This window comes from Hakea prostrata, chromosome 4 (assembly GCF_041222555.1).
Source record: "Hakea prostrata isolate BN-2017 chromosome 4, UWA_Hpros_2, whole genome shotgun sequence".
Classification (NCBI taxonomy): Eukaryota; Viridiplantae; Streptophyta; class Magnoliopsida; order Proteales; family Proteaceae; genus Hakea; species Hakea prostrata.
In genome coordinates, this window is record NC_142603.1 from 54,994,413 (window position 1) to 55,017,139 (window position 22,727).

General features: G+C 39.2%; 1 protein-coding gene across 14 annotated transcripts in view; it reads right to left on the minus strand.

Annotated features, from left to right (window-relative positions):
* The window catches only part of LOC149019721 (serine/threonine-protein kinase TIO-like), a 66,635-nt gene that overhangs the window by 25,175 nt on the left and 18,733 nt on the right, over positions 1–22,727 (minus strand). For 13 of the 14 annotated variants that reach the window (XM_089153698.1, XM_089153696.1, XM_089153695.1 and 10 more), the window contains 2 exons: positions 13,282–13,345; positions 139–223 (listed from right to left, as the gene is read on the minus strand). In XM_089153698.1, coding sequence (XP_089009824.1) covers positions 139–223; positions 13,282–13,345 — 149 coding nt within the window. The remainder of the gene's footprint in view (positions 1–138; positions 224–13,281; positions 13,346–22,727) is intronic. The other variant, XM_089153702.1, reaches the window with a different exon arrangement.

A 22,727-nucleotide genomic window follows, 5' to 3' on the forward strand; every position in this document is an offset into this window, starting at 1 on the left:
TGTCTAACCATTTCAAGAAAATAAGACAAATGTTTTTTTAGCCTATTTTAGCACATGAAACAAAGACTACAATCAGGAGATACTAAAAACCTACAATATCATTGATAATATGAAAGAGAAGGTGAAATTGAAACATACAAAATAACTCCAAGAGACCATAAATCAGCAGTGTGGTTGTATGGCTGTTCGCGGACCAATTCTGGAGCCATGTACAATGGAGTTCCTAAAAAAAAGCATCTGGTAAAAATTGAGCTTGAATACTAAAACTAGAAAACCTTTGAAGCAACAAACTGTTTACGGATGATACTTTGGTGAAATATGGTAACATCACCACAAGAGATTCAGGACAACATAGATGTGCAACTACAAAAGGCTTCACCGAGGGAAGCATGACCAATTTCAACATCCCATGCAATCATAGGATATAAACCTACTCCAAACCTCCTTAGTTGGAATGTTGAAACTGAATTTTGATGGTTCTTCTTTTGGTAATGCCATGGCTTTTACAAAGGAGGCCAGTACAGTGTTGTTAGGAGCAAAGAAAGGTCCTAGGACATACTTGGGAACAAATAGAGTAGGACCATAGTTGTAAAGGTATCACATAGGCAACAAAACACTTTATCAGCTGCAAGGTGTGCCCCTATTCTTGTTCAATCCCTTCTTCCCCCCAAAACCAAGAAACCAAATATTTTCCTAACTCTCCATTAGAATCATTTAAAACCTCATAGCTCATTCAATACAGCCCCAATATACCAATAGCTCTCAATCCAAACCCTAGCTGGACCTTTCTAGACCTAGTTTTCACCTATTCTTGATTGAAATCCAAGATCTTGACCTGAAAATCAAGAAAACCCTAGCTTGAAAACCAACTACTCAAATTCAATTAAACGCTGAGAGCATCTCAACCCCCCCCTAATGCAGCACCCCCCCCCAAGGTAAAAATTCGATCGAATGAACATTTCGACCTTGGAAAAGGTCGAATTTCGAGGTTTCGGCAAATTTCGACCGAACGGATACTTTTTCCTGATTCTTGAAAACTCAATTTCGAGCCTCAAATGCACTCAAATTGATTTGGATTTTTGCATACTAGCTATTTCAAACATAATAAACACTATAATAACTACTAGTTTACTAAAAACTACTGAAAATGTAACATCCAACATTCCAAGTATATAGTACATGAATCAGAGAAGAAGTTGTATTGTTATTACTTACAAGTTACAACTTACAACTTACAACTTGCTTACAAGTCTATTCTATTCAAGCCTCAAGGTCTCCCTCTTCCGTCTCGCACCCCATACAAATGACAATATAACTCCCATGATGTTTGCCCCCGCCCCATATAGTTTTGGACATAGTCAAAAACTCGCACCTCTCGTATGTGGCCTCATCCACATGCATAAGATTCCCTAACGGTGGGAAGTTGTGAATCTCCAAAGGAACTGGTGGTGGTGGGCCTTGTGGGTCGTGGAATAGTGTGGAAGATCTCGCTCAACAAATGAAAGACCACCCCCGCCCCGGCTCTCAGGACTAGGAGAAGGATAAGGATACTGATAAGGTCGCAGTGGCTGACTCCGATAATCGATAGTGGGAGGGACACCATAAGCTCCATAGGCCGCTCCATAACCATAAGGCTCTAGTCGTGGCTGACTGGCCTGACCCTGAATCTGATAGCCAGGAGGGACACCATATGGTCCATAACCATAAGGACCATAACCATAAGTCGACTCGGTAGAACCAATACTCTCCACAAAGAGATCATATGAGGACTCTGCAGCCCATGCCATCCGGATCCTCTAGAGGTGGAGGAGTCTCTAGTATCATCAATGCTCATCGATCTCATAGATCCCACCAAGCTCTCGGCATCGGATGGACGGTAGGACCCATATGATGGCGTGTCCTCTGTGCTCCAGCCATGCTGTTTCCCCTTCCCCTTCCTCGAATATGTAGAGGAAACATTTTTGCCTCGAGATGCAGCTCCGATGGTCCGAATCCCGTGTCGCGTGGGTGAACCACTCTCTCCCGTGAATCTCGGTGGTCGTCCTCCCCCCCCTCGACTCTCACGTCCGCGTGGTGGTGGTGGTGGTCTCTCCCTAGGATCACCTGAATCCCGATCACGAGGTCCCACACCCTCCTCATCCCCTCCATCATCACCATCACCGTATCATCATCACCATCATCGTCATCCAGCCCGTCACCTCATTCTCGTGTCGACCAAATCAAATCCTCACTCGTGGATGCACTTTCACGGCCCTCCTGTGCCTCCCCTCCCGGCCTGTCCCCACATCCCCCCATCTCCTCGCCCCTATTACCTCCATCCTCATCCGACCGCTCCACTATCCCCGATCCCCCGTTATCTCATCTCCATCTCTTTCCCACTCTTTGTGCTCTCTCTCCATCCCCTCGCTAATATGATCCTCTCTCCCTCATATTATAGTGTAGGTAGACAAGGTCCTCTGCCTTCACCCCATCGTTCGCCTCTTTGTGTCTGTGCTCCAATTTCCTCACCCGCCACATGTTTGAGAGCACTTTGCTTCAATCCTACTCAGTTGTGTGATCCTCCAATTGCAACCACCACTCGCTCACAAACATAGACTCCAAGTCATTTTAATACTTAAATAACTAAATTAAGATAATCTGAATATAATAATTAAATGTATATGTATAATGAATAAATGAATGACTTCCTCCTTTCCCTCCATCCCACACCCAGCTCCCATCTCCCTAAGCCTTTATCTAATATATAAAGAGAAAAACAATAACTAGTTAGTACTTGTAGTTACTAGTTACTACTTACTAGGTTAATGACTTAGTATAAAACTACGAATTGTGAATATCAAATGATTCTAATCACTATCTCACCTCCATAAGGATACCGCTTGTTTAGCTATCCGTTCAACTTCTCCACTCCTTTGACATCCATCATCTTGCCTCATCCCAATATTGTCCTTTAATGGTACTTGATTTAAATAGTATCTTGTGTAGAGTATGTCATAAAGGGATAGTTAATGCTTAAGCCTTAATAGTGTGATAACATAATGAAAATTAAATTAAATACTAGACTTAAGTACTTAACAACTTAACAACTCACCCCTTATGCGGATCCCCATCTCCCATCTCCTTGATATTTACTTTCTGTTCCCTTCTCCACTTCGCTTCATCCTATCTCCGCCAATATTTCTGTGGTTTTCTTTCATCTACCATCCTCCCATTCACCACAAGCTCGCATCTTCCTACTATCCTCCTTGCCAACTCTCTCGATAGTCCCTCTCCTTCCTCCCACCGTGAAGAACCCTCCCAGTTAACCACTCCTCCGTCCATACTCCTAGGCCGTCTTCCTACTCTCGCCTCGTCTATCCTTTGCCTTTCCGCCTCCTAACTCCCCGACCTTGTCCCTCATCATCCTTTGCTGTGTGGTTATATTGAGTCTCTGTCAGCTTGGTCCCCGTATTCTTCCAGCTTGACCTTTCCAATCTCCTTCAACATTAAGTCTGCGCCGAGTCCAGCCTATTCTCCCATCCATCGGCATCGCCATTTCGTTATGTGTCTGTATATGTGTATGTATATTGTATTTACTGATTATCTATTGTTTACTTTGATCCGGTTCTCTTGCATCTTCCCCCTTTCTTGTGTTGGCCATTATCATCCATTTGACTACATTTTCCACTCCAACCTCCTTCACCACTTGCTTCATTTTGTAATGTATTTTGCATCCTTCTTCTCACCGATCATCTCCTGGACCCTTCCTCCCATCCTTCACATGTTGTGTGCTTCTTGGACCCCCAACCATCCCATCGGTCACTCCATTGATTCCCTGGCTTTAATCCCTTAATGTATTCATTTATGTCCTCTTTATGCTTGGCAATACCATTGTATATCTCTTGGGTGGGCCCCTCACCACTCCCTTCCCTATCTCGCTCATCTATCTCCTAGTAGGGCCCCCGCTGTCTTCTGAACACTATGGTATCCCCATTTGAGAAGCCATCCCCACTTTCTCCTTCACACTCCCCTGTGCTTCACTTTCTCTGTTTATGCTCCCCCTGCGGTCTTCTCTCTCCGGATCCGTGTCGGCTCCCCCTTGTGGGCCCGTGGTAGCCTCCCCCCTCCCTCCTCGACTGGGGCCACCTACACCTCCCATACCTACTAGCTCTCTGCCCCCCCGCCCTCCGTTGCTTCCTGTCTCTCCTCTTGCTCCCTCTCTCTCTCGCCCTCCTCTGTCCCTCGTCGGTCCTTTCTCGCTCTCCCTCCTCCCTCTCGGTCTCTCTCCTCCTCTCCCTCTGTTCTCTTCTCTTTCCTCTTTGCTTTCCACCCTATTTGGCCATTGCCTTCCCTCTATGGCCCTTTGGGCCCCTGTTACATCCCTTTGCCCCTGCCCTTCTCTTGGCCCCACCTCCTCCTTTTGTTTCTTGCGTTACCTCACTCTTCCTCTTATCCGTCTCCTTCCTTCCCGCTATGTCCTCTTTAAATAGGTGCTCACCTCTGTTCTTAGCTCCCTATGCTCCAATGACTCTGCTTCATATACCTCCTATTTTTAACATATACATATTTAGTAATATTTTTAATAACGAATTGTGGAGATCTATTTTGCCTCAATTCTGTTATCCTCTGTACTTATTTTGGAGCTCCTACTTAAGGCCATACTCTGGGTTTTCTCCCTTGGTTTATGCCTGGGGAGCTCGTTTTGATGGATACTAGAATTAGGTGTGGTGCGAGATCTTCGTCTGGCTCTTGCTTTTCTTTTGTTTTTTCCTCCTGTTCTTCCTTTTCTTCTCCTTCTTTTCCTCTCTCAATTTCGTTTCGAGTTGGATTTTTGCAGGCATTTCGATCGAAATTTCGACCATTTCGATCGAATTTTCTTCCATGCTTATGGTTATGAGTATTCTTCTCCCTCTTCCCCTTCTTCAAGACTGATTTTTCTCAGATTCCCCCTTCTACCCCCTATCTTCTTTATCCTTCTTTCTCCTTTATTCTGTCTCCTATTACCCCCCAGGCCCCAAGGAAACAAATTAAAGCCATGGTTTAAGATCTCAATATCAATAGGTATCTCCTCAGCCAAGATATGTAAAATTCCTCAATCAACTCGACCCAACTCGAGGGTTCATCTCAGTAGGTATTAAGTCTCAATTTTCGCATGAATTGGTATTTAGTCTATTTTAGGCCCTCTAAAACACAGTGGTGGCTTTAGATTTGTGAGAAAACAAGCATATATATGAGTTGCAACTCAAGATGGAATGGAAGATATTTTTGGCTGACCCCCAAAAAAATGGGACCATTGGTCTCAATAATCACATGAAAGTGTCCTAAGGTAGATAACAATTACATAAATCAAATGATGTTCCAACAAATTGATGGGAACTTGGGGATGAGAAGCTTGAAAATTGACCCGAATGTAGTGTTTGACATAGTTTTGGAGTTGATTGTAAAGAACGAACTCCCTCTAATATTTGTAGAGTATCCAAAGTTTAGGAAACTGATGTTATATCCCTATCCTGAGTATTCTCCTATTAGTAGGAATACTCTTTTTAGTGATATTCATAGAATCTTTAAAAGGGAGAAAGTTGTTATTAGAGAGGCAATGAGAAGTCATCTGGAAGAGTGTCAATCACAACAAATTTGTGGACTTCAATAGCTAATGATGGGTAATATGAAACTCATTGCTCATTATATTGATAAGTCATGGGTTTGCAGAAGAAATTGATCAAGTTTTCTATATTAACATATCCACATTCGGGTGCAAATATATGAGGTTGTTCACAAGATTTTGATTGAGTGGGGTACAAAAATTATTTTCAGTAACAGCTGATAATGCAAGTTCCAATGTTTGTGGAATTAATTATTTGAAGTCCACTTTGAATTCAAAGAATGCATTGATTTGTAAAGGAGGTCTTTTCATATCCGATGTTGTGCCCATGTTTTAAACCTTATAGTTCAAGATGGCATCAAATTCATAGATGCATCTATTCAAAAGATTCGAAATAGTATCAAGTATGTTAAGAGCTCACAAGGTAGGAAAGTAAAATTTCAGGAATGTTGTGATAGCTTAGGAATGCCTTTTAATAGGGGCTTGCATGGAGATGTAGCTACACGATCGAATTCAACATTCCAAATGCTTAGTGATGCTTTATTTTATGGCCAGTATTTGAGACTTTGGGATATTTATATTAGAGTTATGCATTGAACCCTAGTTTAGATGAATGGGGAGGATTGCAAAAAAAATTAAAATTGTAAAAGCCATTCAATGAGGTCACAAAGGTTTTATCGAGTTCAAAGTATCCTACTTCAAATCTATGCTTCATTTGTGTGGTGGAAATTTATACAGCTTTGAATAATAGATCACTGTTAAATGAGTTTACGGGAGATATGTTACTTGCCATAAGACAAAAGTTCAACAAATATTGGGATAAATACTTTTTAATTTTGTCAGTTGCCATTATTTTGGAACCCTGATACAAAATAAGAACTCTGATACAAAATAAGTATTGCTCAAGCTGCATTTGAATCAATCCATCATGGAAACTCTTTCTTAATGGATAATGAAATTCAACGTGTGAAGGGAGTTTTGGAAAAACTCTATAGGGAATATTGTGACCTACGAGGCTTCTTTTGATTTTCTCAAGGTATATTATTATATGTCTTTGATTTTTTGTTATCTTGATATTTATTAATTTTATGTTATATAATACCTTTTACGTCTATTTTATAGAATTACATTTGAAAAAATATTGTGGAAAGAGTTTGGACAAATAAGATTGAATTGGAGTTGTATCTTGAAGAGCCATCCATGCAATGGCCTAAGGATTTTGAAATTCTTGCATATTGGAAAGTAGTTGAAGGCCAATACCTTGATTTGGCACAGGTAGCCCGTGATGTATTAGTAATTCCTGTTTCAACAATTGCATCTGAGTCGGCATTTAGTGTTGAGGGTAAGGTGATTGATAAATATCGAAGTAAGTTACTCTCCAACAATGATGAGGCCCTAGTATGCCTTCGAGAATGGATGTATGATGTGAACTTTGGAGATAATAATTTTTTCTTGTTATTACTATGCATATTTCCTAAAATGTTATTTTTCCTGTTGCTTTTCTCATTTTGTGTAGCTGAACCAAATCCAGATCAAGATACTGAAGAATTATCTCAAGCATTGCAAGATGTTTTTACAATGTATCCAGCGCATGGTGGGAGATCTCGCTGCGAGATCTCGCCACTCCAAAATAGAGAGATCTCGACGAGATGGCGAGATCTCTGTACCAAAAAATTGGCGTAATCTCGGTGACCCATCTCAATGGGTTTTAGGGCCCCGGTTGGGCTGAAATTTGGTATTTAGTCTATTTAAGGCCTTTTGAACACACTGGTGGCCTTAGAATTGTGAGAAAATAACCCTAACCATGTCTTCTAAGTCAACCCTATGTATAAAACCGAAATGTAGAGATATCAAGTTATTCATGTTATCAACTATAAAGTATTAAATACATTACACATCAAACTATCAAAGAACTTAAATGGCTTCAAAATTTTATAACCATAAGAAGTTTTAGACTTTTAGTAAGTCATAAATCATAATCCATAAGTTCACAATCACAATCACAAGAGTATGTGAGTAATAAGATTACAAGACTACAAGACAGGAAGAGTATCACTCAGCATTTTGCATCAACTGATTCTGAACAGTGGCCACATATGACTCCCAAGTCAACTCATCACTATAGTATGTCACATATAGGTTTAAATGTCACATTAAATTGGTTTCCATGAAAGTTAGATCAAAGCTTGTGGATCAACATATATTTACACTAAACTCACACACCCATTGTAGAATATTCTATTTGAAAAAATTCAAATTTGGGGGAAAATCTTACCTTTGTTGTAGATCTAGTTAAAATAGGCTTGAATGATGATAATTTGATGTTTTAAAGATGTTTAGAAGTTGAATCCCCAACAAATTCCAACAAAAAAATGAAGTTTCTGGCAATTTTTTATGGTTGCAGCGAGATATAGGCGAGATCTCGGCGAGATCTCAGCAAGATATGGCGAGATCTCGGCGAGATGTGGCGAGATCTCGGTGAGATGTGGCGAGATCTCCCATCTCGCAGATCTCGCCTCTCATCTCGTCTCCCTATGCCAAAATAGCGAGATATCTCGCGAGATCTCACGAGATCTCCCACCATGATCCAGCGTATGCTGAAGCGTCACAACTCCTAGCAACATAAGGTAAGCCTGTAAGATTAGATATGAATCATATGATCTGGTTACTTTAGTTATTATGCATATGTTTTTGGATTTTTCTCTAGGGTTCAAATTCAATGATTATATATGATTCATGAATAATGGAATAGAAGAAAATTCTTTAATTTGATTGTTGTTGGTACATAATTATGTTGTGATCAGGGTTTTTGAAGATTTGTTCATTAGATCCGAAAGAAGGTACTCAAGTACTCTTTTCATGTATTTTAAGGTTGTTTTATGTTCCTGAAGGATTCTATGATGAGAAGAAAGTAGAACCCGAGACTAAATATTACTCTTTAATTGTTTTCCTTGTTTTGGGTATGAATTTAATAGTAATGATTTTGTAGAGATCCTTCATTTTATTAATAAATTGATCTATGGTGATGAATTTTATACATTTTTATGTGTACTATTGCAATCTGCACTGCTGTGAATAAAATCAGAATTTGAAAGTTTCATATCTATTACCAACCAAAACAGTTCAAGTAAGAATAGGAAGGGAAGACACCACAGTTCAATTATATCTCTAATAACATGAATTTGTTGCCACAAAATATACTTAGATTTTGATTTTATTCACAGCAATGCAGATTAGAGTAGTCCAAAAATATTACAGCTCTAGTTTCTTTACCTATTGCTTTGTCTTGAGGGAAGATAATCTCTAACTTTCCATGATTGTTCTAGTCCCTTACTTTAGTTTTTCATTTTCCAATAATGCCCATTGTTGATTTCTTTATCTTCTTTTATCCTTTCTCTTTAACTTTGTTTATGGAATGATTTGATTGATGAACATTGATAGACGTCAAATTTATTTTTTATAATAAAATCAAATTCCAAATTGCAGGGATTGATCAACGAACATCAAGGAAAAGGCAAGGCTAGGCATTCTGTGTAGCATGGAAGGGACAACGCATAGCAACAAAACATGGAATTGTGTGTGGAATCTGTTGAAGTATACGCACTTCGGGCTATTTACTGTTCACGTGAACAGTAAATCTGTTTTTTACTGTTCATGGTATTGTTCACGTGAACAATAAAATCTATTTGTACTATTCACATGAACAGTATAATGCTAGTGGTGCTACTCTACTTTCTATTTCTAATGTAGGAGTCTTACCATTTTTATTTTTATTTTAACTAGTAGAAGAGGCCTGTGATTCTTGCTTAAGAGTCTAAAATCACAAAGCCCTTTTATTTATAGCTTCCAATGAATCTAATACATTAGACAAGTAATTGTCCTCTAGAAAAAAGGAAACAAAAATTACAACTTTAGTAACTTCCTAGATCCTAACATAGAAAGTTCTGAAAATAGAAACTATGCTTTTTAGAAACTCCCAAAACTTATGTAGCAAGACTCCTACATCAATAGAATCGAACAATAAATAGCCCAAAGTGCGTATACTTCAACAGAATCGAATAGTGAGATTGATGCTATTTTGAAGGCCTACAAACAAGATTTAATGGTGTTACAAAAGCTAACATTTTATATTTCTTTATCTGGACTAATAGGAATGAGTTTCCCTAAGAGGAAGGACGTCTTTTATTTTCAATATGCGACCTGAAATCAGTTTAAACTTCAAATGGGTTGTTGTTAGAGTTTCATTTTGTTTATTGGGTTCCAATTGTCACAAGCTTGGTGGTAGACCTATACTTTTCATATCTAATTTTCTATTAATGGTTCTTCGGCAGAGCTTTTGTAGACAAGGCCAGCTAGCCCAACCCAATTTTGTTGCAGCCTTAAAAATGCAAATCGATAGAGGTGGAGAATCTAAGAATAGGAATGCTAGAGGATACCAATCCTTTTGTATTGCATTACAGTAAGACAATCAATTTATTTTATACTTATTTCAATAGATCTCCTATAGTATTTTATGATGAAACAAAAGCAAGTTCAAGGTAATCTATATGTGGGGTTTGTGGGAGTGAAACCCAACATTATGATTAGAAAAATAGGTTTTCTCATACAAAAATTATATCGCACCATATACCAAAACGTGCCATTTCTTCATACCGATTTTATACCGAAACAATACCGCCCTGTTAAAATATCGTTTTCAAACCGACCGTATAAATTTGGTACGGTACAGTTTCGGTATGAGGTTTTCAAATTCGTTACGGTACCTTACCACACCACATTGACACCCTTACATTACTTAATATAATTGAAAACATAAAGGTTTAAAGTCAAAAAATACATTAAAACATGCTCCGTTCTTCACAATTTCCCATTATAACATCCGCGTACTTATAAGTTACACCACAAGAGTGCATGAGTAAAATCAATGACAAAGCACCTCCTCCAACTTCTGATCCACCAGCACCAGCACCACCTCCATCGATATAGAATATAGTTTTTGAAAAAAATGAAGTTCGGGAAGGACAACCTTGCTTCAACAGTGGTTTCAAAATCTGTATATCCTTGTTCTAGATGAGCTAAATAACTTTTAGATGCACCCTAGGTAGAGATTCGACCAACTTTCCAGCAAAAAATCTGGCCAAATCAACCAAATCGACAAAGGACAGAAGAAGTGTTGAGATAGGTGGGGAACGAGTCGAGATTAAGATATTTTACTCGTCTCAAACAAGATATGGTATTTTTAGAGATTGGGCTGAATCGAGATCTTATCGATATGAGATCTCAAGTCGACCAAGGATCTCAGCCAAGATCTTTTATTTTTCTAGGATCATATTGAAAAAGAAGAAAAAGACAGGCGGGATATTGGCAAGATCTCCGAGACCTCAACTATGATTACAGCCAACACCGGATCCAAAATTCATCAGATTTTAGCACCTCTAGGTCACCCAAATACAACTCTAAAGTTACCCATATCATTCCATTTTCAACCCCTATCAAGAAAACCTAATCAAAACCACCCCATTTGAATCTATTTGAAACCATACATTATTATAATCTCTATCACTAGCCATGGCAGCATTAAACCATGGCCCATTTGAACCTATACCATAAAAACCTCCCTAAGAACCCTAGCTGAAACTAACCTGCCTTAACCTAGATTGCCCTGAAAGCATTAAAATCTACATAGTATGTATTGTGCACCTAGGTGCTTGACCATCACCTTGACTCCCCATATCACAGTGGAAACTGCAAATAGGTCATTGGGTTAGAGTTGACTCGTGATTCCAATTTTCGAGGGGGTTTGGAATACGCTGAGGAAGACTTTCACCAACCTTAAAGTAGAAGTCAACTTTTCAACTATCATAGACCTAGTGTCTACTAGTAAGGATTGTCCTTGGATATTTGTGACAGTTGTTAGGCACATGAAAGAAGTTTGGTTCCACCAGTAGTCAAAGTGATGCAATTTTTTTGGTCTAAAAAAGCCTCAAGTGTTGGGAATCCTCTCTACACCAGCAACATTTGGGGTAGGTCAGGTGTCAGGGATCCCCTACACCAACAGCTAAATTGTGAATTCAGGATTAGGTTATTTTAATTTTTAATTAGCCAATAAGCTGTTTCATTTAGGTCTTATTTATTATTGTAATTCCAATTGGAAAGCTTAGGAAAACTAGAGTAGTGACCACGTGAACAGTAATTGTGATTAGTAACTTTAGTCCTATTCAAGTCCTAGTTTATTTTTTGCCCTGATTTTACTCTAAATCTAACTTTAGTCCTAGTCCGTTTCTTTCTATTTCACCTTTCTTAAACCCTAGCCATTAAAACCTATCTCCAGCCCAAACAACACCATTAGAATCCATCACTCCCTTATCCAAATGAAAAGTATACATCAAAATACCATCCAAAATCCAAGGTTCTAAACCTTTTCTAGAATTTTCGTGCCCTCCAAAAAACCCAAATTTCCAACTTAGATGTGTATACCAATTTAACCATTAGAACAGTTCCAAACTTTAGGGATCACCCACATATACCATTACCTAAGTTTTCTCCAAGTTTCACCCCATTCCAGTAACTTTTTGTCTCTTATCTCAAGAACATGCCACATCCATCCATAAAACCCCAATACTCTAAATCTTTCCAAAACTATCCCCCTATTTTCTTATGTATCCTAATCAAAATACCCCACTTAAAACTCTAAAACCTCACTTTTTTTTTGAAGTGAGTGTTGGAAGAATAGCCCCTAGTTGATCCTACTCAATCTAGGGCTGCATCACAAAGGCAGCAAGTGAGGAAGTGAACTATCTTCCTAGGGCGGGGACCTAATAGACCAAGTTAGAGTTCAGGACATTCCATTCCTTTGAATGTCTAAGCTTATTCTCATATCTTATATGTAACTGTCTAAGTTTCCGTAAGGTTTCAGAAGCCTTTGGACTACATGAATTGGATCTTGTACTTCATATTTTTATTATCAATTAGGTTTTTATTTATAGATAAAACAACAAAAGGCTTCATAACTGAAATATGTTCAGACATTAAAAGAACATAGTTGCACAAGTAGATGTTAAATCATAGAAGTCAGCACTACAAAGAAACTAGGATCACTGGGTCACTCAAAAGAACCAACACATATTTCTACAAGGAATAATCACGAGCTAACGAATTACCAACATGCATAGTTGTCAAGGCAACGAGGCGAGGCAAGGCTATAGATGGAAAACAAAAACCAAGACGACACAAAGACGCCTTGACCCAAAGAATGACCAGAATGCCTAGGCGATGCTTAGGCAATGCCTTGACAACTATGCCAACATGAACTAATCAATGTACTGTTTCATTTTGTTATGTTTGCATAACTGATGGATGTAGTTTGCAGTAAGAAAGTCTATATGATATTATCATAATAATGCTAATCTCAATGTTTTTGTGAGATCAAGGAATATAAATTATACTTCATGATAATAAATGAAGCATATCCAGGTTTAGAAGAGCATCAAGGATTATAAACTCACTGGTACATTTGGAAATACGCTTTTAATTCCAGTTAATATTAGTCCAAGATACAAGAACAAGGTATAACCCAAATGCCTTCAAAATAATCAAGGAAAACCACTAGAAAATAGTACCAGCCGTAGGGCTAAGAAATAAATATAAAGCCCTTTAAAATAATCGAGAACACTATAACCCACATGAGAAATGTACAGAACCTTTTATAGAGCGTAAAACAACAGTATTTGTTGACATTGCTCGCGCAAATCCAAAATCACAAAGCTGTGGCATACGGTAGACAAATAAACAAAATTAGACCTGTGAACGTGGTTCTAAACAGTGATAATCAAAAACTACAGAGAATATTTAAGAAGGATTATAAGAAAATCTTAAAGAGCTCCGAGTACAACAAAGAATTCATGGTCTTGAAAGCCCACAGGCCAAGAACTTGGCAGCCTCAAAGGTCATTGATTAACTTCTCTCCTTAGATTGTAGTCATTAATTGTACAAACTACAAAGCAAATCTTTTTCTTTTTTTTTTCTTTTATTTAGAGCATTTGAAATTTCAAGCATTTTTTGAATTCTGGCTTGAAAAAAGCAGTCCTTTGCTTTGAGTGTTTCATTTTTCACCCTCAATTAGCCCAATAGCCTCGGACTAATATTATTGAAGTATACAAGGATTGAAATCCACTCCCCCCCCCCTCTGGAAACATGCACAGAGGGGGGGGGAGGAGAAAAGAAAAAAGATATTGCTTGAGCCTTACTTTAGACGGATAAAGCTCCATCTTAAATAGTAAATTGAATAAAAGACTAACCAAGAATTTAGAACCTGACAGAGATGTGGCTCCATCGTCTTATTCTAGTTGGAGCAATTCCTATATACAGATGAGTAGTTTATCCAAAATTTCTTATCCTATTATCTTAGATTGCTTAGAAACCTCTCACTGATTCCTGCATTTATACAAATAGATTAGTGCTCAATCTACTAACAAATCCATCAAAGTTCCCTCAGTATAGTATATTGGTTCTGTTAAAGTATACATAAATTTGGAGTTTACTATTCACGTTACTGTTCACGTGAACAGTATTTTGCTGTTTTTTGATTATATTTTCTATTTCTAATGTGGGAATCTTGCTACATAAGTTTTGGGAGTTTTTTAGAAAGCATAGTTTCTATTTTGGTGGTAGTTTCTATTTTCAGAACTTTCTATTTTAGGAGTTAGGAAGTTACTAAAGCTGTAATATTTTGTTTCCTTCTTCTAGAGGACAATTACTTGTCTCTCAAGTTGTATTAGATTCATTAGAAGCTATAAATAAAAGGGCTATGTGATTCTAGACTCTTTAGCTAAGAATCACAGGTCTTTTCTACTAGTTCTTCATCTCTCTTCTCTTCTTCTTCTCTTTTTCTTTGTTCAAGTTCAACTGCTATTTTGATTGTTTAAAGCTTGTTTTCTAACATGGCATCAGAGCTGTTTTGAATCAAAATAGTGTTGTTCTCAATATTCTCTTCTGAAATTCTTTTTTTTTTCCTTCTGTTTCCTTGGTGTGCAGCCACCTAATGCTGTATATTATGGACTGTTAGATCGGATATTCATGTGAACTGATCTTCTCTACCTATTACCTTACTCTTACACGTTTCCAATACTTGGATACCTTTGTTACCTCTCTCTTTTTTTTTTCTTCTATTCTGTCCTAAGGTTGCAGAAAAAAAAAATTTCTGCTCATTCTACTTCAAGTTTTGGAAAACTGATTTGAGTGCTATCTACCTCAGTTTAATGTCTTCACTTACACGTGACTCAATCATGAGTACAGCTGAATCAAAAGGATCTCAAGGAGATCATGTACAACAACAATAAGCCTTTTCCCAACTAAATGGGGTCGGTTGCATGGATTCTTGCCCTCCAATCAGTTCTGTTCAAGGCCATGCTGGATACAAGGCCTAAGCTATACATATCCTTTCTCACCACTTCTCCTAAGGTTATCTTGGGTCTACCCCTAGCTCTTCTAGTTCCTTCTATGGATTATATCCTTCTCCGACGGAGCATTTTGGGTCTCCGTTGAGCGTGGCCGTGCCACCTCCGACTTTCTCTGCTTATCCTTTGGGAGCACTCCCGCCAACTCTTTGATCGTTTCTTATCTTATCCATCCTAGTTTTGCCACTCATCCATCTTGCATTCTCATTTCTGCTCCGGTTTATCTATTGTTCTTTTTACGGCCACACTCTGCACCGTCATCTGGCTGGTCGGACCGGTCCTATATTTTCCTTTAGCTTTTGGAATACGCCGATCACTGCCCCGGATGCACCTCTCCACTTCATCCACCCTATTTTAATTCTTTGGGAACCTCATCTTCTAAATCACCTCTTTTACTTATGATTGAACCTAGGTACCTACTCACTCGAGGAATCTCTTTATCGCCAGTATCACCACTTCATCATCTCGATCATGACTAAAGTTACAAACTAGATATTCTGTCTTCGATCTACTAAGTTTGCCTTTTGATTCCGCTACTCTCCATGATTCTAATTTGGTATTAATCCCCACTTGGGTCTCATCATCACCATATCATCCGGCATACACCGGGGACCTCATCTTGATGTCTTTGGTTAATTCATCCATTACCGGTGCAAATAGATATGGGCTTAAGTTGACCCTTGATGCGCCCCTGTTATCGGGAATTCCTTACTTTGTCCCCCCTGTTCTAACACTAGTCACCGAACCATCATCTTCCTTAACTATATCTACATATTTACTTGCAACACTTCTTTTCTCTAGTACTTGCCAATTCGCTCTAGGGACTCTTCTGCTTTTTCTAGGTCGATTCCATCGGGTCTTTCCTACATTTTCTATACCTTTCCATAAGTCTCCTAATTAAGTTGCCTCCGTTGTAGATCTTCCCGGCGTCCCAAATTGGTTCTCCGTATCGTGTTGTGTCTCGCCGGGTTTCAATTATTCTCTCCCATAATTTCATCGTATGGCTCATCATTTATGCCTCTATGTTATTACACTTTGAATATCTCCTTTATTTTTGTAATTGGAACCACAACACTTCTCCTCCAATCATCCGGCATTTTCCCCGTGCTCATAATCTTATTAAACAACTTAGTCCCAAACTAGTCCATGGGTTCCTGCTCTTCCATACTTCAATTGGGATTTCTCGGACCTTGTGTCTTGCCGAGTTTCATCCTCCTTGCTTCTTTTACCTCGGACATCGAAATTCTACGTATATGTTCGGACACCGGTGCCTTGGTGGTGTAATCGTCCAACATAAGTGCTTGAAGAATGCTCTTTAGTACTGGAGTAGGTTTCCATCTTTTCTTAATATCCTCCTCACCTTACTTTACCATCTCCATTTTTAATACATCTAACATGGTCAGATCTCTACTCTTCCTATCCCTCATCTTAGCTATCTTATATAGATTTTTCCCCTTCCTTTGTGCCCACTTATTGTTAACTCTTCTACTTTCTTTCCTTGCTTTTCCCAATTTTCTTAGCTTCATTTCTATCTAACCTATACCTTTGAGATCCTCAACATCCTGTTCTTTGCCATGTCTTAACTGCCTTTTTATTCCTAATGGCGGCTTAACCTCACTATCCCACCCCACGTCTCTCTTGTGGATCTTTCCTTTTGATTCACCTAGCATCCTTAGCCACCTTCTTATCCATGCCATCTCATTCCCATTGCATTGGTATCCCCTTTAAATCCCATTTTCCTTGTTTGACTACTTCATTCGAGGTTTGGTACTCTCCTTTCAAATTCCCCATCTTATTCTGGATGTTTACCTTAGACCTTTTATGTGTTCTTGGGACTAGCACTATCCGCCCGTCTATGTTGTGCGTTGCTTTCCCCGGTATCACCTTGCATCCTTGCCACAATCTATCAGTCCTTCTAGTTGGGAATCTTTTGGCTTCTTGCTGTCCACTTTTGGTAATTTGCTCATCTCTCTTTTTGAAGTAGTATTTATTGATGATCGCGGTGCAAAATCCTTGAATCCCCTCGTCTTCCTTTCTCCAACCTACCTCCTGCACTCTCATATCCTCTTTGATCTTTTCCAATATGTCCATTTAATCACCTCCTTGTAATCTTTTCTCCTTGACGTTTCTTGCGTTCCACCCTTTTTCCCATTCTAGCTTTAGACTTTCATCTAGTCCTATTTGAGGTGCTATGCACAAATTATATTTCTAACTCTTTCTCCATTCGCTTGTGCATATCCTATCCCCCTCTTTTACATCCACCACATCATTTTTTAATCTTTATCCCTATTATCCCACTCCATTTTTATTTGTTTTATCCCCGTCCGTTTGTCATCCAACTCTTTGGCTTTTTTCCCTCCATCTAGTCTCTTGAATACAAGCTACATTAATCCTTCTTCTCCTCATAACATCTATCAATTCTAAGCTCTTACCGTTAGAGATCCTATGTTCCAAGATGCCAATCTAATCCTATGCTTATGGACTAGTTTCTTTACCCGCACTCGTCCACGGCGCGGGAACCCTTGCCTACTTATCACCGCATCCGGGCGCCGTGCGCGCGTCGCCGGGGCGCCCTGCTAACCCTTGCCCACTTATCACTACACCCGGCCTGTGTGCGCGTCGCTTCTTTGTCGGGCGCCCTAGCATAGCTTTTATCATATAAGGTCGAATCCATGAAAAAGGTTTGGCTGATTTTTCCGGTGCCGGCTGCCGACTCCGCGCCCAACCCTCCTCCTTTACCCGGGCTTGGGACCGGCGCAAACCCGGCGGAGTTCTCGAGCTTAGGGCGCGCAATTACATCTATCAAGCTCAAAGGTAGTTCTAATTACTTGTTGTGGTCACAAGCGGTTCGGGTGTACATACTTGCAAAAGGTAAGCTTAAGTTCATTGAGGATGAACCTCCTGTTGAGACTGACAAATCCTATTTTAGTTGGATCCAAGATGATGCAATGATCAAAATTTGGATGTGGAATAGTATGGCACCCGATATTGCAGCGAATGTTATGTTCCATAAGACTGCAAAGGGAATATGGGATGATTTGCAAGAGACTTATTCCCAAGCTAAAAATATGACTCGGATTTTTAGTATTTATGAAAAGCTATTTCAATTTCAGCAAGCTGACAAGTCTCTGCAGGATTATTACAACTCCTTTAAAGGCATGATGGAGGAGTTGAATGTCTTTCAACCTCTCACCACTGATATAGAGAAGCTAAAGGCCCAACGGAATGAATTTTTTGTGTCTAAGTTTCTTGCAGATTGAACCCCGAATTGAAATCATCAAAGGACATCTTCTTGCTGGTGAGCATGTCCCTAATCTTAGTGAAGCATATTCTAGACTTCAACGTATTGCCTTGCCTGAAGGGAGTTCTCCAAACAAAAGTTCTAAAGGAGAAAATTCAGCCTTCACTACCTCTTATGGAAGGGGACGTGGTCGTGGTTCAGGGGGAGTTAGTAGGTCTTTTGGAGGTCGTGGTGTTCAACTGTCTGATAAGACATCTCGACTTTGTACTCATTGCGGTAAAACAGGGCACTTAGTGGAAGCTTGTTGGGCCAAACATGGAAAACCAGAGTGGGCCAAGCACCTTGCCAATCATGCCGTTTCTGATGGTGGTACTGATACTGTAGCAAACAACGATAGTGGTTCTGGATCTTCTTCAGGGGACTTGTCTAAGACTCTAAGAGATGATGTAAGCCAAATCCTTCGCCGATTGCAAAATATTGAAACTGGCGCTTCCACATCCACTAGTACTTCTGTTGCCACACTTTCTCATGCAGGTAACATAGCATTTCTCACTTCTACTCCCACCCCTTGGATCATCGATTCAGGAGCCTCTTCCCACATGACTTAGTAAGTCATCACTTTTTAACTCTTTATTAAATCTACCACTAAAAATTCTGTTGTCATAGCTAATGGGACTTCCACACCTATTATAGGCTCGAGAAGTGTTTCTCCTACACCTTCTCTTACTTTATCATCCGTACTTCATGTTGCTAACTTTCCTTTTAACTTATTATCTGTTAGTCAATTAACTAAAGCACTAAACTGCTCTGTGACTTTTACTCCCACTTATTGTGTTTTCCAGGACCTTCACACAGAGAAGATTGGTGGAGGTGTGAAAGAACGGACTCTACTATCTGGACTATGCTACCCCTATTGCGGCTCTTTCGATGATTGTGTAGATGCTCTCCGTGGCCTCGTTTGGCCATCTGTCTTTACCTAGATTAAATTTTTTTTATTTCCTTCTTTTAAATCAATGTCTAGATTAAATTGTGAAGTGTGTGACTTGGGAAGCATCATCGTGCCACCTATCCTCCACGCTCTATCTCTCGTAGTGAGTCCTTATTTTCTCTTGTTCATTCCGATATTTGGGGCCCTTGTAGAATTAGTAATAGGCATGGTTTTTGATATTTTGTTACTTTTGTGGATGATTTCTCCGTCTTACATGGTTGTATCTTTTAAAGGATCGGACGAGTTCTTAACTACATTTAGAAGTTTTATTCATGAAATTCGGACTCAATTTTCTCTTCCTATTTAAAATTTTTCGGTCGATAATGCTTTAGAATATGTGCAACATGATATATCTAACTTGTGTGATTCTCTTGGAATGATTCATTAAACCAGTTGTTCATTCACTCCCCAACAAATGGAGTGGCTGAAGCAAAAATCGTCACCTCTTGGAGGTTGCACGCGCTATTTTGATTCGGGTGAATGTTCCAAAGAGTTCTTGGTGTGATGCAGTTTTGACTGCTGGTCATTTAATTAACCGCATGCCTATGCCTTTGCTTTCAAAAATCTCCTTTTTCAATTGTTTTTCCCAATAGAGAACCGTTTTCGGTTCCACCCAAAATTTTTGGTTGTGTGTGTTTTGTTCACATACCACTTCCTTTGGATAAACTTTCCCCCGTTCTATTAAGTGTATTTTTCTTGGGTACTCACGCACTCAAAAGGTTTTCGTTGTTATGATCCGGTTCTTCGCAAACAATTTACAAGTGCGGATGTGACCTTTTTTGAAGACACTCCTTATTATCTAAGTCAATCTTGTCTGTTGAAAATGTTTTGGATGATACTCCTCCTATTCCCTCTTTAGTTCCTTCCACTAGCAATGTTCCTCTACGGTTTATCAGGGAGACATAAGTTGCTGAACTTATTGTGGATAGTAGAGTTCCTCCTAACAATATTAGCGGCTCTCCTTTAGTGGAGCCTAAAGCTGGCCCTACGGATGTTCCTTCTTCATCCTCTCCACCGGCGGATTCTTCTAGTGAGATCCCACTCCCTTCGATGACCTACCAATTGCTTTAAGGAAGGTACTCGTACTTGCACTTTACACTCTAACATTGTTTATCCTATTTCCAATTTTGTTTCTACCTCTCATCTCCCTCCTAGCTTTCGTTGCCTTGCTTTGTCTATGTCTGCCGTTCATATTCCAACCCATCATACCGGCTCTTAAAATTCCTGGTGGAAAGCCGCTATGGATGTGGAAATGGATGCTTTACATTCTCGTCATACATGGTCTTTAGTCGACTTACCTCCTGGGAAAGATGTGGTCCGCTTGTCGGTGGGTGTATACGTTAAGTACCATTCGATGGTACGGTTGAAAGGCTTAAGGCCCGCTTGGTGGCTAAGGGCTATACACAAACATATGGTGTAGATTATTTTGGACTTTTTCTCTGTGTGGCAAGACTTAATTCTGTCCGTGTCTTGATATCTTTGGTTGTGAATTACGATTGGCTCTTTTTCAGCTTGACATAAAAATGCATTCTTATTGGTGATCTTCTGAGAGTTTCTGGCCCTCGTTGTTGTGGGGGAGGCGGTGTTCGTGTTTGCGGGCTTCATAGCGATTTATGGACTCAAACAGTCTCCACGGGCTTGGTTTGAGAAATTTAGCAAGGCTGTGGAGTCTTTTGGTTTTGTGCGGTGTTATTCTATCCTCTATGTTTGTTAGACGGCGGGGTGATTGTGTTGTCATTATGGCAGTTTATGTTGATGATATTGTCCTTTCGGGCAGTGATGTTGATGCAATCCATACGGTTAAGGCACACTTACAAAATCTTTCCAAACCAAAGATTTAGGTGATCTACAATATTTCTTGGGGATTGAAGTGATCCGCATAAAAAGGAGTAAGTTTGTCACAAAGAAAGTATGTGTTAGATCTTTTGATTGAGGCTGGCATGCTTGCTTCTAAACCTAGTGACATTCCCATGGATCCTCGGTTGAAGTTAGGACGTGATGATGGTGACTTGTTAGATGATGTCCATCGTTACAGGAGTCTTATTGGGAAACTTATTTATCTTACTGTTACTCGTCCTGATATTTCTTATTCTGTTGGTGTGTTGAGTCAATTTATGCGGTCTCCTAGGAAGGCTCATTGGATCAGCGATGAGAGTGCTTCGGTACCTCAGAGTGCGCCCGGAAAAGGGCTCATCTATCGACCAAATCGGAGTATGGACTTGGTTGCCTTTTCTGATGCGATTGGGCTGGATCCGTCATTGATCGCGGTCAACCACGGTTATTGTACTTTTCTTGGTGGAAATCTTGGGACTTGGAAGAGTAAGCAGTCCACCATTGCTCGATCTAGTGCTGGCTGAGTATAGGGCTATGGCCCACACCTGCTGAATTGATGTGGCTTCGTTCATTGTTAGAGGAAATAGGATTTCCAGTTTCTGCCCCTATGAAAATGTTTTGTGATAATCAGGCAGCCACTTACATTGCTAGTAATCCAGTGTTCCATGAGAGAACGAAGCATATAGAGGTAGATTGTCATTTTGTGCGTGATGCAGTGAAGAAGAAGCTTATAGCAACTCCTTTTGTGAGCTCTACTGACCAACTAGCTGATTTGTTCACCAAAGCTCTGTTCAGACCAAGTTTTCGGTCTATCCATTTGCAGCCTGGGCATGGGAGATTTGTATGCTCCAGCTGAGGGGGAGTGTTAAAGTATACGTAAATTTGGAGGTTCTTTTACGTTCACGTGAACAGTAAGACAACAGCTTTTTCCGTTCTATTCGTGAACAGTATTTTGTTGTTGTTTTGATTATATTTTCTATTTCTAATGTGGGAATCTTGCTACATAAGTTTTGGGAGTTTTTAGAAAGCATAGTTTCTATTTTGGTGGTAGTTTCTATTTTCAGAACTTTCTATTTTAGGAGTTAGGAAGTTACTAAAGCTGTAATATTTTGTTTCCTTCTTCTAGAGGACAATTACTTGTCTCTCAAGTTGTATTAGATTCATTAGAAGCTATAAATAAAAGGGCTATGTGATTCTAGACTCTTTAGCTAAGAATCACATGTCTTTTCTACTAGTTCTTCATCTCTCTTCTCTTCTTCTTCTCTCTTTTCTTTGTTCAAGTTCAACTGCTATTTTGATTGTTTAAAAATTGTTTTCTAACGGGAAGGAAAAGGAGGAAAAAAAAGAAAAAAAAAAAAAAAAAAAGAAAAAAGAACACAAACAAAAAGAACTTTAATAAAAGAAAAGGGGGGGGAGGGGGGAAAGAAGAAAAGAAAAAAGGAAAAAGAAGAAAAGGGAAAAAAAAAGAGAACCAAGGAACCCCAAACACATAAAAACAAAAAGAACTTTTTACAAAAAAAACATAAAAAAGGGGGAGATAAAAATAAATAAAAAATAAAAAGAATATAAAATAATATATATTTTTATATATTTATATTTATATTTTTTTTTTTTTTTTTTTTTTTTTTT